We start from the raw sequence: 18,154 nt of genomic DNA, 5'->3' as shown, positions 1-18,154 counted from the left end.
GGATTACATGGTCTATCCATGGACTCCTCACTCATGCAATACAATCAATCGCCTCTTCTTTTTGCTGATACATTTCTTTGATGATAATGAAGAAAGCTAGCATTTATATAGTGCTTTAAATTTTGATGTCAGTCTTCCTGACCTGATTCAAGACAGATGATAAATTCTAGAATGTATCCTATCTACTGACAACTACTACTGTCCTGATTACTAATTACTGACAACTAATGTCCCAGCTACACAACACTGGGATTAACTTTCATAGTTGGAAAGTTCAGATCCAGGAATCTCCTGTAGTGAAAAATGCACTTGACCTGGAGTTAGGAGATGGGTTTTTAGTTTCCTAATAAATCCAGGACTGTAAGTAGCCACTCATTTCAGAAATAATAATAAACAACTAACATTTATTAAACACTTTAAGGATTATAAATATCACAGCAACCTTGTGATGTAGGGAGTGCAAATATCCTTGGAACTGAGACTTAAGGAGGTTAAATTATTTCCCCATGGTCAAACAGCTGATCATGTCACAGAAAAGGATAAAGACTTGACTGGCGATAGAGTGGTAAATAGTTAACAGCTTACTTTATTGGAGGGGGGGGAAGAAGAATGTGTCCCTCCAATACTTTTCAGTTTAATCTACATTTTCTCCATCACTTCATTGTCTAGACAATCAAAAAATACCAAATCAAGACCAGATTTGCCTCATTTGCTAGTTTTTAAAAATGTAAATATTGACAATGACAATTTAAGAAAAATCTTGTAACCTGGTTCCAGCACACTCCAGGACAACTAGTGTGAGTGTGACTTTGATATCTGCTAGAAACCTTCTAATACCATAAATTGTAGAGAAGAATAAACTGCATTGGTATAGTGAATTTTCTCATTTCTATATCAATGAAATCATAGGGCCCATCTCTATCCTTAGGTAGGGTAATAGCAGCGATGTTATGTAATTATCTTATGCTTAGAAATTGCATAAGATTTGAGTTAGAATAATATTAAAAGGGGAAAAAACTCAAGTTCATATTAAATAACCTAGCACTAGACTAGGGAGAATATGAGAATACTCAGCTAGGAATAGGGCTATGAACCATGTGAAGTCATTTAATCTCTTTGGTTGTCAATTTCCTAACTTGAAAAATAAGACCTATTGTTGAGATCAAAGGGAAAATGGATGTGAAAGTACTTTATAAAGAACATGAGTTGTATGCAACCGTGACTTACTTCTCCATTCCTGACTTCAGTAGTCCTCCAATAGCAAACAGTTTGCTGCTGAGATTATACTTAAAGACCTTCCTGTATAATGGAGCCCCCCCCCCCCCAGTAAGTTTGTGCTTACTAATATAAAATTTAAGTATCTGGGGTTACTGTCCCACCAAGATGATGCATAAGCACAGGAGAAATATAGAAGTTAAAACAGTTACCTCTGTACTCCCAGTTCTTAGAACCATGTTTGCCATATAATAAGTGCTTGTTGTTATGAGTTAATAAGAGCCTCCAAATCACTACACTTTGAATCCCAGGGACTTGTAAGCAAATTTTAAGAAGTATATTCTAGTATGAAAATTATGTGGCAAGAGGAGGGGAAGAGGGATGTAGGAGATGAAGTTCAGGGAAAGGTTAGGAATCCAGTTTAATTGGGGCTATAGAGTTCTTTAAATAATAGGATACTATATTGGCTAAAAGTTCCTTAAAGCAGGAGAATGGCAGGGTCAAATCTATTCCTTAGAAATATTATTTTTCCATCTGTGTGGAGAAACTGGCAGATGGAGAGAATGGAGGCAGGGAGGTTGATTAGGAGATTATGATAATAGTTCAGGTGAGAGGTGATGAGAGCCTGAATGAGACTGGCAGCCAAATGAGTAGAGAGAAGATAATGGATGAGACATATTGTGGACATAAAAAATCAACAAGGTTTGGTAACTGACTGAATATAGTAGGGGGCAATGAAGGAGAGGGAAGGGGACAATGAAGGAGAGGGAAGAGTCTAAGATAATCAATAATCATTATGGACTAGCAAATGAAACTGAAGTCAGACCTGAAGTGAACCAGAAGAGAACAGGTCACAGATACAAAAGGAGGACAGATATCCAGAAAGAAAAAGTATAGTTAACAGTATAAAAAATGTCAAGTATATTCATACAGAAAAGACCATCAGATTTATTAATTAAAAGATTGTTGACAACGTGTGAGAGCATAGGATCTGTAATATATATCAGGTGAAAAGTCATATTGCAACAGGATGGCAAATGGGTGCTGAGTAGTGGAGGCAGCAAAAATAGAAAACTCTGGGAATCAGAAAGTAAAAAGATGGAGGGAAATAAAGAAGTCAATATAGGATAAAGTAGGATCAAGTGAAATTTTTGAATGGTTGGGGAGATTCTGAGCATATTTGTACACTCAGGGTAATAAGGGATGAAAGAATAGTTAGGAAGAAATTAAATATGAGAGAGAAGTCATGGTGGATTGATGGGTTAAGAGAATACCCATATTAATGAGATCATGGAAATATCTATTTAAAACTCTATTCCAGATATTTAATTTCCTTTTTACCTTAAAAACCATTTAAAAAATCATTTTACTAGTTGTTCAACTATGGGCAAGTTATATAAATTCTTCATCTGCAAAATGGGAATAGAATTCTGACTAGAATGACAATAATTCAAAAGTTTCTCCATTGGAAGTACCTCTCAAGAGTGCTCCTGGAAGTCCTGGGAAGGGGAAATGAGAAGGGAATAAGCATTTTTCTTCTATGGATAAATTGCCTAGACTGTTATGGCTCTTGGAGCATAAATTAAAGGCCTGAGGACAAAGGAAGATTGCTCATTTTTTTGTTTTCAGTCTCCTATTCCTTTGTGCTGAAACTGTTGCAGTCCAGGACTCTCTGCCCATGCACATTCTTTGTGTTGTATAGCTTTCAAGTTATTTTTCTCAAATGACTGCACATATATTCCTGAATCTATAGTTTATTACTCCCTCATTAAGTACCCCATTTGAATGATTACTCTGTCTTATAATCTGATTTCTTAAGGGGACCATTTTCATCTTCTTTTTTGATCATTTGGAAAACAATATATCTTAAAATGAAGACATAAAGATTTCTTTATAGGTTGTAGCCTAGTTCGACTTCAGATTCTCAGTGTTCTGACTCATCACTCACCTGGACATACACAGTTGCACCTGATACCCTGCTGGATGAAATCAGCAGCTATGGATTTTGTCAGTCCAATCACAGCTGCTTTGGACGTGCTGTATACACATCTGTTGACAACTCCTGAAGACAAAGAACAATATTCAGAAGGCCAAGAAAGCAAAATGATGATGCTACTTATTAGAAAGAGGAAACATAAATCTTTACTCCATCTTTTGTATCTTTCCTGTTTTACTTCTACAACTTAATTGTTTACAGAGTTAGAGGTCAATGAATGGGTGAGAAGGGAATGGGATTAGAGAAACAAACTCAACACCTTTGATAGTTCTCCATTATTATGTCTGTGTAATAGAGCCAGCACTCCTAGTCATTTCATATGGTCATTGTAATTTTAGTCAGAGTAGAACTAAAGAAGATAGGTCTGGGATGGGAAGACAGAGGGATACAATGAAGAGACAGGTGATGGGCATAAACAGGCTACAACACTTTAGAGACAAGAAAAAATGGTGGAAAGGATGTCAAAGCAGTATATGAGTATAAAAGAAGACAAGTTGTGTGGTGGGAGTAAAGATTAATCCATTGTTGACAATCCACGGCCTGCAGATTCTCCAATGGAGAGCATGTAGGTTTGCCCTTTTGGCAGATTTTTGAAGTCATGAACAGGAGTCACTAGGGAGAAAAATGGCCTGGAAAGGCTTTGTTCTCCATTGGTGGAAAAAATACTACATGAATGAGATCATAGATCTGACTGATGATATGAATATGGAAGGAATGATGCAATAAATGGAAGGGCAGGAGTTAAAGATCAGTACTCCTGATCAGGACTCCTGATATTAGTGAAAATACTTTACCTGGAGACTCTAAAACTCAAGAGCCCTGGGTGAAAATTTTAGCTCAATCATTTTACTAGTTGTTCAACTATAGGGAAGTTATATAAATTCTTCCTCTGCAAAATGGGAATACAGTTCTAACTAGAATGACAAATGATAATTCAAAAGTTCCTCCAATGGAAATACCTCTCAAGACTTCCTGGAAGTCTAGGGGAAGGGGAAATAAGAAGGGAATAAGCATTTATTTAGTGCCAACTATGTGCCAGGCACTTTGTTAAGTATTTTTTACAAATATTATCTTATTTGATCCTCACAACTCTTCAAGGTAGATGCTATTATTATCACCATTTTATAGTTGAGAAAATTGAGACAAAGATGTAAAGTGACTTGCCCAGGATAACACAGCTAAGTCGGTATCTGAGGCCAGATTTAAACTCAGATCCTTCCTGACTCCAGGCTTAGTGGTCTATCTACCACACCATTAGTTACCTCAAATGCAGAAAACAGTTATTCAATGAGGCTAATTGTAGAGAAGGGCTTGGGGAGAAGTGATGTCACAAAACCAATTTGAGTTACTGATCCACTGAGAGATAGAATAGGAGATATTTGTAAATTCCCACCCAGACAGGATAAATGTAGTGAACATTTTGAGCTGCTTATGTGATTATGAGTTTCTGTGTTTTGCCTTCAGGGGCCGAGTGGGTGCCATTCCTTTTTTCATGAATGGAGCAATCAGTTGTAAGCCTTACCACACTACCTTTTATTCTCTGGGCCTCTCCCAAGCATAGGATAGAATACTCTGAGCAGTGTTGGAGTATGGAACTTGTGGGCTATTTCCCAATTCTGGCTATAATCACTGCATTGCTCAAGTTCTGGAAAGTTTTCACTACTGTTCAAGGTCCGGGATTGCATGGACTTTGAACTTCTGACAATCCATGAGCACTGAAGCTGGTAAAGCTGGGAGAAGTCCAATGACCTAGTACAATAATTGCCTGGTGGACAGAGTATTTCTAGTAGACTGTCAGAAAAGCCAGTCTGTTAATGTTCTCAGGATACTTAGGAACTATGTGGCTGTTATACCCATTGACTAAATGGTTTGTATGATTTGTCTCAGAATAGACAGGTTTACAAGTAAGGATTTGTTTGAATTTAAAGGATACGGTCTGCACTAATTAGTGTACTAATTAGTCTGTTTATTCAAATGTAGATATGAGAGTATGCCTTATCCTCCAAAAGACAATCTTAATGAATTATAAGTAATTCAAGAACTTCCTAATCTGTGGATTATCTAGATCACGGCTTGTCTGCCTTCTGTTATTTATAATTTTAGTGTTCTTCCAGAATTTCCAATTGCCTTAATCAAAAGGTGAGGAAGATAAGACAAGAAAGTATTTTGCAATTTGTTCACAGCTTTGGTACAAGTTCTAGTATTTAGGGAGGAAAAAAAAAATCCTTATGAATAATAAAGAAGTTTCTGGATGTTCAATCAATCATTTATCATCACATTAGGTGTTGGGACTATAAAGACAAAATCAAATTGGTCCCTGATGTCAAGTTAATATTGCATGAAGATGTTTATTATTTTTGCCATATCTGTCTTCTAATACCATGACTGACAGCTGGTTATACACCAGTACCTTTTATAATAAAAAGTATGATTTCCTGAAAAGTGACAACAGATTTACCTTTGATGCTGGAAGCCACAGAGGACATATTGATAATGACGCCAGATTTTTGGGCAAGCATCTGTCAAAATAAGATAAATATTATGTGATATGTATTCTACTTCAGAGATTAAAATTGCCATTACCACAAAAGGTAAATTTTGTAAGTTCAAATTAATAAAATAGACAATTTACCTATTGGTCAACAATGGACCCAATTTTATAGCTTCTCACCTGAGTTCCTTGGGAAAGAAATGGCATGTATATGAAACCATTGCTAGCCAGCTTGCCTAATGGGATTACTAATATGATGTGTAAAGACATCAGCAAGATGGCAAATAGTAAAATAACAGAAGTATGAATGGAAACACTGATTAATCACCTATTCTATGGCAAGGAATTAAACTAACTGCTAAGAATACAAAGATATAAATGAAAAAGTCTCTACCTCTAGAGCTTACATTCTACTGGATCTGATGCATTCATTTCAACTCAGCACAACTTTAGTAAGAATCTACTATATGTAAAGTATTGTGCCACGAATTGGGGTTACAAATATGAAAAAAGAAAATTCTCTGTCCTTAAGGAGGCTATATTTTAATGGGGGGAGAGGAGAAAAGGAGATACAAAATGTACACAGATAAAAGAGTATCTGGTAATTTGGGAAAGAGAACACTGACAACTAAGGATATCAGCAAATACTTTCTAGAAGAAATTATACATCTTTGAAAGAAGAATAAAAAAGATTAAGAGAAATAAATGAGGAGGGAATGATTTCTAGACAGAGGAAATGATCTGTATGAATACATGAATATTAAAGGCAAAGTATTGAGTTCTGGGAATAACCAGTGGTCTATATTGCTAGAAGGTAAGAACTAAGAAAAAAATATTGGATTTAGCAGTTGAATTCATTGGTAATTTTTGAGAAAGAGGTTTAATAGATTCTTGGCATTAGAACATAGATTTCAAGGGACTGGTAAGTAGGAGGAGGCAGTAGCAGGTGTATAAAATATTTTCAAGGAGATTAAAGTAGAGGATGTGGAACATTGACTTAAGGACATTGCATGGTTATGAGGGGAGAGAGATGTGAGGGAGTGTGTGTGTCTGTGTGTGTGTGAGAGAGAGAAAGAGAGAGAGAAAGAGAGAGAGAGAGAGAGAGAGAGAGAGAGAGAGAGAGAGAGAGAGAGGATCTTAACATATTTGTAGATAGTGGGGAAAGAACTAGTAGATATGGAAAGTTAAATATTATTGAAAAAGGAGTTAAATATTAAAGAGGGAATGAATGATAGAAGATGCAAACACCAAGATGAGATGGGAGGAAATGGAAAAAAAGGTCACAGGTAGATGGACTGGCCTTGGCAAACAAGTAAGTGCACCTTGATGGATTTTTGGCCTTGGATATTGATTCAATATAATAGTAATTACCCTTCTGGGTAGGTGGGCAGATGGAAGCTTACTTTAGGAAGAAATGCCTTAATCATCAAGTACATGCTTCGGACATTCAAATTCATGCTAAAGTCCCAGTCTTTCTCCTCACACTCCAGGATGTTTCCATGATGGACGAATCTGGAAAAGTAGTTACAAAGTGAAGGACTCATTCTTGTTTTTTCCCATTACACATATGAATAAGTATTTAATTGGCACTTTTATCATGAACTCTGCTCTCCAAACAAAGCAAGGATGGGCAGGATTTCTTCCAGCTTCTTAGGATTCCCTGGCTTTAATAGTTACAGCTAGTTGGCACGATGAATAGAATATTAGACTTGGAGTCAAAAAGACCTGAATTCAAATCCAATCTCAGATACTTGCTAGCTATGCGATCTTGAACAAATGACTTAAAAAATCTCTTTTAGTCTTGATTTCTTCATCTGTAAAATCAGAATATTAATAGCCCTACCTTACAGGGTTGTTGTGAAGATCAAATGAGATAATATATGTATAGTACTATATAAATGCTAGCTATTATCTTTATTTTATATTTCTCTATGCATGTATACTATTTTATATATCTCTCTATATAGACCTACTATCATAAAACAGATTGAGTAGCATGTACTAATAATCAGTCAATGCCTGTATTACTATATACCAGGTACTATGCTAGGTGATGAAGATAAAAAGACATAAGAGAGATAGCCCTGCCATGAAGTTGTTTTCATTCTTTTGAAGAAAATACCACAAATACATATTCACTTCAGTGAAGACAAAGAATATATAAGACAATACAATGTAATATTGTGAAGACACTAAGTTGATGTTCATCAGAAAAGGCCTCTTTTAAGAGTTGGGATTTGAGCCGAAAATTAAAGTTAGCTAGCTATTCTAATAAACAAAAGGAGCACATTCTAGGTAGGTATAGAAAAACTGGCTGGTATGTTGAGTGTATGAAAGAGAATAATGGTTAATAAACCTGAAAAAGGAGTCTGGAGCAGTTTGTGAAGGGCTTTCATTGACAAGCAAAGGATTTGGTATTTAATCAAGAGTTAATGGGGGCTAATAAACATTTTTGATTAAGGGAGTGAGGTAATCAAACCAATTCTTAAGGAATGTAACTTTAACAACTGTGAAGAGGAGAGAGATTTGAGACAGGGAAAAGAATTATATGAACAAAATGAGCAAAATTTTAAAGTTTAATCTTGAAAAGTAGATTCTTGCTTTGCTTTCCCCACTTACTAGATTAAATCATTTCAGGTTTCTGGGACTCAGTTACTTTGGCTATAAATGAAGAGCTAGATCAGATCTCAGGCATTTTCCAGGTCTATTGTTTTATGATTAAAATAAACAATCCATACCTTTCTTTTTTAAAATTTAATAATTATATTCTCATGCAACATGATTATTATCTTAATTCATCTTCAAATCATCAACCAAGCTGAACTATAAGGTTATAAAGAAGACTTAAAGCATACATTTATGATAATAGTCCATTCTAAATTACTTAGTCTATGAGTATTTTAATATCATCTATATATGAGTACTATAATATGTAAATATAAATATATATATATATATATATATATATAAAACATGGCCCCCACCTTCAAGAAGCTTTCAGTCCAGGTAAGGAGAGATTAGGATACAAGAAATGTCAACAGACAATACAAACAATTATTATATCTCTTCATATATAGATGATATGTATAGATTTAGCTATAGATCTATATATATTTATATACGTATATATATGGTATTCCAAAAGTCTTAGTGTAGTTTTAAGCTATTAAATTATATAATAGCTATCAAACTAATTATACATGTATAAACACAAAAAATTTAGAGCTAAATTGCAAGAAATAAATTCCAAATGTTAGAAGTATTAAAAAGATATGTATGTCATTGAGGCCCCTAGGTGAGGGAGAACTTATAAAAAAAACTAGGATGTATAGGTTGATCTCCCCTGATAGATATATGAAAGATAATATCCTTCTAAACTAGCTCTTCATGATAGGGTTGTCCAGCTAGCATGTTTAGAGATGGGAAAGCAAGATAGCCAGCTGAAATCCCACTATAACAGAGCAACTTGGGGCCAGACAGTCCAGTATCCTTCCCTATATAACCACATTTATGTTCCCCTGTATTATGGGTATTACTGGGAAAAGTTTGTCCATTAGGCTGGGATGCAAATTGCTTAAAATTTTAAGTCCAGTATATGACCAAAGTTTAATGATCACAATGGTCATGTCACAAGATTTATTACAGTGATATCCTTGACATCAGTGTTCTAAATCACTATATCATAATCTTCTAAATTCACTGTTATTTTGGTTATCCTGTGACAAAAGGTCTGGGATTGGCTGTTAGCAGTCAGGACTCTTGCTTAAAGAACTCTGGGTAATACAAATATAGATAAATATATATTCTCGTTTGCTTTAGACAGCAAGGCCATATTAATGGCTATGGCTGGATTACTTGTGAATCTTTGGTAAAATGTAAATGGTCCACATCTAGCCAATGCTCTAACCAAACCTTCATATTAGATATTGAATTTATCTACCATGGCTACAGTAGGTCAAACCTCTTTGTTCAATTTTCTTTCCCTTTCCCCTCTATTTTTCTTTGTCATTTTATTCTTTTCTCCCTTTTAATGTCTTTTTGTACTTATGCGCTGTAATATCTGGAAATAACTTCCTACCCCAGACTCTCAAGAGGACAAACTTCTGTTGTGTAAACATGTTGAAAATTATTTAAATACAAAAAAATTCTCAAGAATTTAGGGAAAATCAAAGAATGAATTACCCAGCAACATTAAAAAGAACATCAAGTCTTTCAATTTCCTTGGAGAACTTCTCAATTTGTTCCTTTTTTGTCACATCAAGAACTCGAGTTTGAATGCCTATGAAACCGAAAAAAGAACACAAATGCCATCGAAATATATTAAGAAAAAAAAAAAGAGAATCCAGAAAAATCCCTGACAACACCTTTTGGATACACAGACAGTTACTGGACATGACTTAGATGATCAGCAAAGATGATCAGACTGCGAAGCAATATTTAAGCAAGCAGGAAGAAAATCAAGAAAGAATAGGGTCTTAAAAGCCTATAGAAAAGAGAGTGGCCAGAGGAGAGGGTGGTCAATAGTGTCAAATAATGAAGAAGTCAAGAATGACCTGAACATAGTAGTTAATAAGCAGTTAGTCAATAAGCATTTATTAAGTACCTACTAAATGTTAGGCACTGTGCTAAGTGCTGCATCTTAATCATATTGGATGTAAAACTTTGAAAACAAGCTTTTTAGTTATTCCATGACTGGTTAACTTTATTAAAGGACTATAATTAAAGGCCAAGGTAATTTATTTAAATACCAAGTGAGCCTGTTATAATTCCTTCTGTTCCATAGTTATAATTTGTCTTTAACTTGGCTTTCTGTTTTTAAAAAAATATCTATAATTGGAGATAAGAATGTGGGGAGTGGGGGGAATGGAATAACTGAAAGCTCCCAGTCAGATCATTTTGTTCAATAGTGCCATGGATTTAGAAGTCAGTAGACACAGTTTCGAGTCATAGCTCTGCCAAAATGGCCTTAGACAAGATATTTAATTTTCTTAAACTTCATCTTTCTCATACGTAAAATGGGGCTAATGATACTTATACTACCTACCCCACAGGGTTGATGGGTGATTAAGCTAAAACAGGGTTTAAAAATGAGCTATCAAAATATGGGTTATGATCATTATTGTTAAATATGAAGGATAGAGTATACTTTGCTAAATGCTAAGAGAACTAGAAATGATATTAAACTGTCTATTATTTGAATTAGTCACAAACAGTGACATCTCAGTACTGTAGGAGATAAGAGTGTCAGATCTGGAGTCATGAAGATTTGAATTTAAATCTAACCTCAGATACTTATTCCCTAGGTGACCTTGGCAAGATCCCTTGACCTCTGCCTGCCTCGGTTTTCTCATCTATAAAATGCATATAATAATAATTCCTTTCTTCCAGGGTTGCTGTGAGGCTCAAATGAGGTAATATTTAAAAAGCAATTTGTAAATATTATATAAATGCTAACTTTAAAAAAGCATCTGAAAATTTTCTTAACAGTGTTTCATATGATCATAAAAGTGATTCATAAAAGTCTTTCATAAAAGTGATTCATAAAAGTCTTATGAAACAAGAACAATTCAGGGCAAATCTTATTACAAATATCATTCCAATAAAACTTACTCTAAAGCAAAGATTTCAAAACCTCAGTCTATTGATGATTTATTAGAATCATATCCAAAGCAATAAATCCAAGCATAGATCAAGAATTTAGAGATCTTTCTGAGTTTGTTATATTATAATGACACGGTTAGAAATGGGGACAAAAAATGAAATTGGAAGAGCTTATCATGAGCGAATAAAATTGTGTAGTTATTTCAGTCATATCTGACTCTTCTTGATCCCATTTGAAATTTTCTTGGCAAAGATACTTGAGTGGTTTGCCATTTTCTTCTCCAGCTCATTTTACATGTAAGGAAACTGAGGCAAAGTTAAATGACTTGCCCGAGATCACATAGCTAGTAAATGCTGAGACCAGGTATGAATTCAGGAAGATGAATTCCTGACTCCAAAGTGGGAAGTCTATTCATGGTACTCCTAGCTGCCTCATCAAGTTGTACACAGATAGTCTAATCAACAGAAGAGTACTGTTCTGGAGTCAGAAGATGTGGGTTCAACTTATGTCTCTATCACTTACAAGTGACTTCGAGCTTAATCTCCCTGTGCCTCCGTTTCCTCATCTAAGTTTTCCTCATCAAAGGAGTAGGACTGGATGGCCTCTGAAATGATACTTTTAACACACTATTATGACTTTTAGCCTTTAAAAAAAGCTTAAAAGAACTAGAAAATGAGTGATGCCCATCAATTGGAGAATGGCTGAATAAGCTGTGGCATATGAAGATAATGGAATATTATTGTTCTATAAAAAATGATGAAAAAGTTGATTTTAGAAAGGCCGGAAATATTTATACAAATTGATGCTGAATGAAGCAAGCAGAACTAGGAATACATTGAACACATAAACAGCAAGAATATGCAATGATCAACTATAAAAGACTTAGTTCTCAGTGGTCCAGTGATCTAAAGCAATCCCCAATAGATTTTGGACAGAAAATGCCATCTGCATCCAGAAAAAAGAACTATGGAGATGAGATTGAATGTAAATCAATACATGCTATATTCACGTCTTTTTTTTCTGTTTTTTTTTTTTTCCCTTTCCCATGGTTTTTTCCCTTTTGCTCTCATTTTTCTCTCCCAATATGATTCCCAAACAATGTATATTAAAAATAAATAAATTTAATAGAATAAAAATTAAAAAAAAACCCGCTTTTAAACCCACAATCAGGATGGCCAGTGCTGGGCAGCACTCACCTGCATACGCATTTAACTCTTGAAGTTTGGATTCATTGATATCAGTGGCTATGACTTTGGCCCCTTCTTTGGCAAAGGCCTAGACATGAAACACAAATAATTCCCTTCATAAATGAATGTGACTATAAATACTTCATTTTCAATTTTATTTCTCTAAGTTCTAATAGCTTATAAGCTAATAATAACTAGACAATAGTCACTAGGGTTGTCCTGACCCTCAGGACTTTGCTAAATTGTTTTTAACTATGTAGTTAACTATTAATACCATATTATGCATTTTAATCACAAATCTCTCAATTTTTATTATTTTATAATTATTCTAAATATTCAAGCATTTTATACCGTACATAATATATAGAAACAGGAGATTCAATGAACTTAAAACAGTGCCTGGCACACAGTAGATATTTAACAAATGTCTATTGAAAGGGAATTAATGAAAAAAAAATGTAAAGGAAAACCAGTATGGCCTAGCCATACTGGACCTAAAACTATAATATAAAGTAGCAGTCATCAAAATCATTTGGTACTGGCTAAGAGAGTAGAAGATTAGTGCCACAGGTTAGGTACACAAGATACGATAGTCAATGACTATTATAATTCACTGTTTGATAAACCCAAACACTCCAGCTTTTGGGATAAGAACTCATTATTTCATAAAAATTGCTGGGAAAACTGGGAAAACAGTATGGCAGATACTAGACATTGACCAACATCTCATATCCTATACTAAGAAAAGGTCAAAATGGTTTCATAATTTAGACATAAAGTTGTTGTGCCACAGTTTCCTTTTATTGTTCTGCCTCAGTTTCTCTAAATCGTTCTGTCTCAGTTTCCCTGAATTGTTCTGCTTCAGTCCTCCTGGTTACAACTCCCCTCCCTACTTCCTGACAATTAGGACTGATATAACTTAGGGTCAGCTACTCCAGGGTGGTAAATTGTAATCAGATAAGGGGGAGATTTTCTACTTCAGACATCCTGGCTCCTAAGTTATCAAAAATTTATGGTCTTCTCATCCCTCCCTCCCCCTCCCCATTCCTTTCCCTATAAAGAATCTCTGGAATCTCATATTCAATGATGAATTCTTTGAGACAAAAGTTCGATTCAGCCCTGGGGGAAAAATGGATTCTGATCTGCCCCCAGACAATTTCTTGCTCTCAGAGTCAAATAAAATATTAAAAACTCTCTTCTAGCCAGTCTATACTGGCCTCTCCACATTTTGTAGCAGTCCTTGTGAACCAGTCTTTCTATCTCAGACTGTTCTAACTATTATTTGTTATATTTGTCTTTTTGTTCTAGATTTCAGTCAAATGACAGCTATATTAACCTGATTCTGGGACCTGGATCAGCCCATTGGAAGTTTTGTCCATTTTCAGTACGCCACACAGTTGACACTAGGATTCCAACACCACACCCAACTCTCCTTGAATTAGGATTTCATCTTTTCACTCATTCTCAGCAAGAAGCTGCTTTAGAAGATGAGACACTGCCTCTGCTCTTATGGACTTTGACCCTCATTGATTTGGGGGGAACCGAAAGTGGTTGATGTATTACTGTTAAATCCTGACTGGGTTCCCCATTACTGTGTGTTTAGGATTTGGCATGAAAATTGTTAAAATAGGGGTAATTGTTGCTGTTAAGGATGTTCCCCTCAGATCATGTAATTGTTTGTGGGATCTTTAGAAAACCCCTCCTGTACTAGTCTGTTATGTATAGGAACTTTAATTCACTCTCAGCACTTATATATGGGATGGTTATTTGGCAATTTATTTACTCTTCCTTGGATGATTCCTTCAGTAAAAACAAAAAGGGAGGATGAAAAGCTAAGGACTCATTAAAGCTGGTGGATTTTTCTTAAATTACCTGAAAGTAATCCCTAGTTCCTCAGGCATTTCTGCCCCACCCCTTAACTCATCAATTTATATTGAATTGAAAGCCCTTCCAAGCAGTCCTTTTTTTTTTTTTGCCTTTACTATCTGCTTGGTTTATTATTTTAAAATCCTACTGGACTGTGACTATGTGGTTATACTTTAACTTTGAATCCCCTTATTCTGTTGGAATTGCCCTGGCAGACTCAGTTTTGGAGACTATATTCTGATTGCCTGTTTTTAGGAACAACTAGAAATCACCCTTGGAAATCTCCAAGGTACAGGCACCTTGGGACTTGGCAGTCTCTCTGATCCATTTCTCCACTCCTGTAACCCCAGTTTCTTAATTAGTATTTCAGCATTCTCAAAAGACGTTGAAGTTTGGTATCAGGCCTCTAAAAGTTCTGAGTTGCCTGACTTGATGGTCTAACTGTACATAGTCTGACATTCTGCTCAGAAATCCAGATCCTTTCTGTATCCTAGTAGCAGTAACTGTCTGTTCTGGGCGGGGACAGGTGGAGCAATTGTAGGTCTCACCTTTTCCCCTCACAGTCTCTGACAGCTGTGCGATGTCCTGCAAAACTGTCGAGCACAACTACTGCTGCTCTATAAGCAGACACTGAGCGAAGTGCACAAATGACTGCAGACCCCCTAACCACAGTAAATTATGCATCTCAAACTGGATTCCCTGGCTGAGATGTTGCTCCAGAACTGGAAAGGACCTGATACGCTAGCAACAGGGAGCCTTTGTACTGCTGATTAACTCTGAGGTTATCAGGGACAGACTTGTCTTTGCCATAAGTCCTTGCATTTTTCTAGTTTTATTTTGGTTTATCTGCTCCAGATAGGTTGGTCAAAATTATGGTGCTATGCCTCCCAGGTATATGAGAGAAGGTAATTCAATGATTTGAATATTCAGAAAAGAGTGTGGAATGTTGTGCCATAAGTTTCCTTTTATTGTTCCCTGAATTGTTCTGCCTCAGTCCTGCTGGTTGCAACCCTTCACTCCCCACTTCCTGACCATTACGACTGAAATAACTTAGGGCCAGCTACTCTAGGGTCGTAAACTGTAAATGTTTAATCTCAGATAAGGGAGAGATCTTCTATTTCTAAGTTATCAAGAATTTATGTTCCTCACCTCCTCTCCTCCCCCCTCCTCCCCACCTTTCCCTATAAAGAATCTCTGGAATTTCACATTCAATGTTGAATTCTTTGAGACAAAACTCCAATTCAGCCCTGGGGGAAAAATGGATTCTGATCTGCCCCCAGATAATCTCTCCCTCTCAGAAATTCAAATAAAATATTAAAAACTCTCTAATCTCTATCTTGCCTCAGTTTCTCCAGCATTACAAAGAGTGATATTGAAAGCAAATTAGAACAAGGGATAGCCTACATTTCAGATCTGTTGAGAAGGGAGGAATTGATGACCAAACAAAAAAGAGAACATTCTGAAATGTAAAATGGATAATTTTGATTATGTTAAATTAAAAAGGTTTTGCACAAATAAAACCAATGCAGGTGGATTTGATGGGAAGCAGAAAGCTGGGAAACAATTTTTACAGCCAATGTGTCTGATGAAGACCTCATTTTAAAAATACATAGAGAATTGACTAGAATTTATAAGAATCCAAGTCATTCCCCAATTGATAAATGATCAAAGGATATGAACAATTTTCAGATGAAGAAATTAAAGCCATTTATAATTATATGAAAAAATGTTCTAAATCACTACTGATTAAAAAATGCAAATTAAGACAGTACCATTTCACACCTCTCAGATTTAGCTAAAATGACAGGAAGGGGAAGTGGGAAACCTGGGACACTAATGCATTGTTGATGGAGTTTTGAACTGCTCTAACCATTTTGGAGGACAATTTGGAATTTTGCCCAAAGGACTATCAAACCTTTTGATCCAGCAGTACCACTACTGGGTTTATATTCCAAAGAGATCTTGTGCAAAAAATGTTTGTAGCACCTGTTTTTGTAGTGACAAAGAATTAAAAACTGAGTATATGAATGTAATGGAATATTATTGTTGTATAAGAAATGATGAACAGGTTGATTTCAGAAAAGCCTGGAAAGACTTATGTTACCTGATGCTAAGTATTCAATGCTGCTCTATAAGTACCAGGAGATCACTGTACACAGTAATAGCAAGATTATGTGATGATTAACTATGATATGATTTAACTATGATGATATGATATGACAATTCCAATGCATTTATGATAGAAAATGCCATCCACATCCAGAGAGAGAACTATGGAGACTGACTATGGATCAAAGCATAGTGTTTTTTTTTTTTCCTTTTTTTTTTGTTTGCCTTTTCTTTCTCTTGTTTTTTCCCTTTTGAGCTGATTTTTCTTACACAACATAACAAAGAAGTATGTTTAGAAGGATTGTACACGTTTAATCTATATGGATTGCTTGCTATCTTAGGGAGGAGATAGAAGAGAAGGAGGGAGAATTTGGAATGCAAAATCTTAAAGAAGTGTTGAAAATTATCATTAAATGTATTTGGAAAAATAAAATAATATTGATGAAAAAATGTTGATTTATTAACTGAGAGTTAGAAGGAGATTTAGAGAGATGTTTAAATTTGTATACCCTCACATGTCTTTCTTACCACAATAATGAGGTCCTCAGTCACTGGGTGCAATTGGCAGAAAGGGACTGGAGCAATGATGGAATTGCTCCCTGGGGTGAGCAGGAAAGGGCACTGATAGGAATCAGTTTTAGTTCCACCCTCTATGGAGGTCATGGGCAACCCCACCTTGCTATGTCAGTCCAAGTATCAAATCCCTGAGGTTGAATTTTCCCTATTCCTCTTGGGGTTATAGTCCACCACAATGCTCTACCTCAAAAGTGATTTTTCTCCTTATTCTTCTCCCATGCCATATGGCATCTCTCCTCTGATCCCCTCACCATGGCTCCTTGTAACTTTCTCCTTGTAGTTAAATAACTTTTTTAGTGTGCTAAACTGCTCTATGGATTTAGCCTGCCAGCTAAGGGTGTATTCTCTCCCTTTCTACTTAATTGTGGGCTCCACTAGGGAACTTGTCTTGCATAGTTAATTGTTAAAATTCCTTTCCTTGCTAACTATAGGCTCTCCCAGCTCTTATTTCATATTTATCACTCCTAATTTTTTCATTTTGTCTGTAACCTCTTCTGAATAAACCTGCCTTTTGCCAGAGAACGGCCATTGTGAATTCTTCACATGACTGAACCCCAGCAATAGGTGCCTGCAATCTCATCATTTGGTGCTAAACCCCAAAAACATCCTTTGAAACCAGGAATTACTCTCCTAGATCACATCATTTGGTGAATCACAATACCAGGACAATCTGAAATAATATTAATAGGAATTTTAAATAAGGAAAAGATCATAATATGCTAAAATATATTTTGGAGTTGAGTCAATCTATTAAAACTCCTGGATTCAAGTCAATAAATAACCATAAATATTTTTATTCTTCCTTGACTATTTCCCTCAAAACTTAAAGGGTCACATATAAAAGTTCAAATGACAGTGTCTGAGTAATTAATCATGCTAGCAATAATTAATAAAGAATTAATAAGAAAGCATATTATGATGAGAGGTGAATCTATTCTAATGAGGGACTAAGGGGTGTGACAGATCAGTCTCTCTCAGACAAACCTCAGGCAATCTAGACAAAGGATCTACCTTTACTTAGACCTGGCCCAAAGGAACACGATGCACTGTCATTCCCTTTAAATCCTTTGGAAGTTTTTCTTGTTGGGAAAAGCAACAACTTCCTCCTAGGA

The 18,154-nt window shown here is 35.6% G+C and overlaps 1 protein-coding gene across 2 annotated transcripts in view; it reads right to left on the bottom strand.

The window, feature by feature from the left end:
• BDH2 (3-hydroxybutyrate dehydrogenase 2) overlaps positions 1-18,154 on the bottom strand; it is a 42,618-nt gene that overhangs the window by 12,880 nt on the left and 11,584 nt on the right. For both annotated transcript variants that reach the window (XM_031941513.1, XM_031941514.1), the window contains exons 3-7: positions 12,501-12,579; positions 9,885-9,981; positions 7,106-7,214; positions 5,670-5,730; positions 3,164-3,277 (exon numbers count right to left, since the gene is read on the bottom strand). In XM_031941513.1, coding sequence (XP_031797373.1) covers positions 3,164-3,277; positions 5,670-5,730; positions 7,106-7,214; positions 9,885-9,981; positions 12,501-12,579 — 460 coding nt within the window. The remainder of the gene's footprint in view (positions 1-3,163; positions 3,278-5,669; positions 5,731-7,105; positions 7,215-9,884; positions 9,982-12,500; positions 12,580-18,154) is intronic.

This window comes from Sarcophilus harrisii, chromosome 6 (assembly GCF_902635505.1).
Source record: "Sarcophilus harrisii chromosome 6, mSarHar1.11, whole genome shotgun sequence".
Lineage (NCBI taxonomy): Eukaryota > Metazoa > Chordata > Mammalia > Dasyuromorphia > Dasyuridae > Sarcophilus > Sarcophilus harrisii.
Note: the sequence above shows the minus strand (reverse complement) of the source record. Positions and strands in the feature narration are given on the sequence as shown.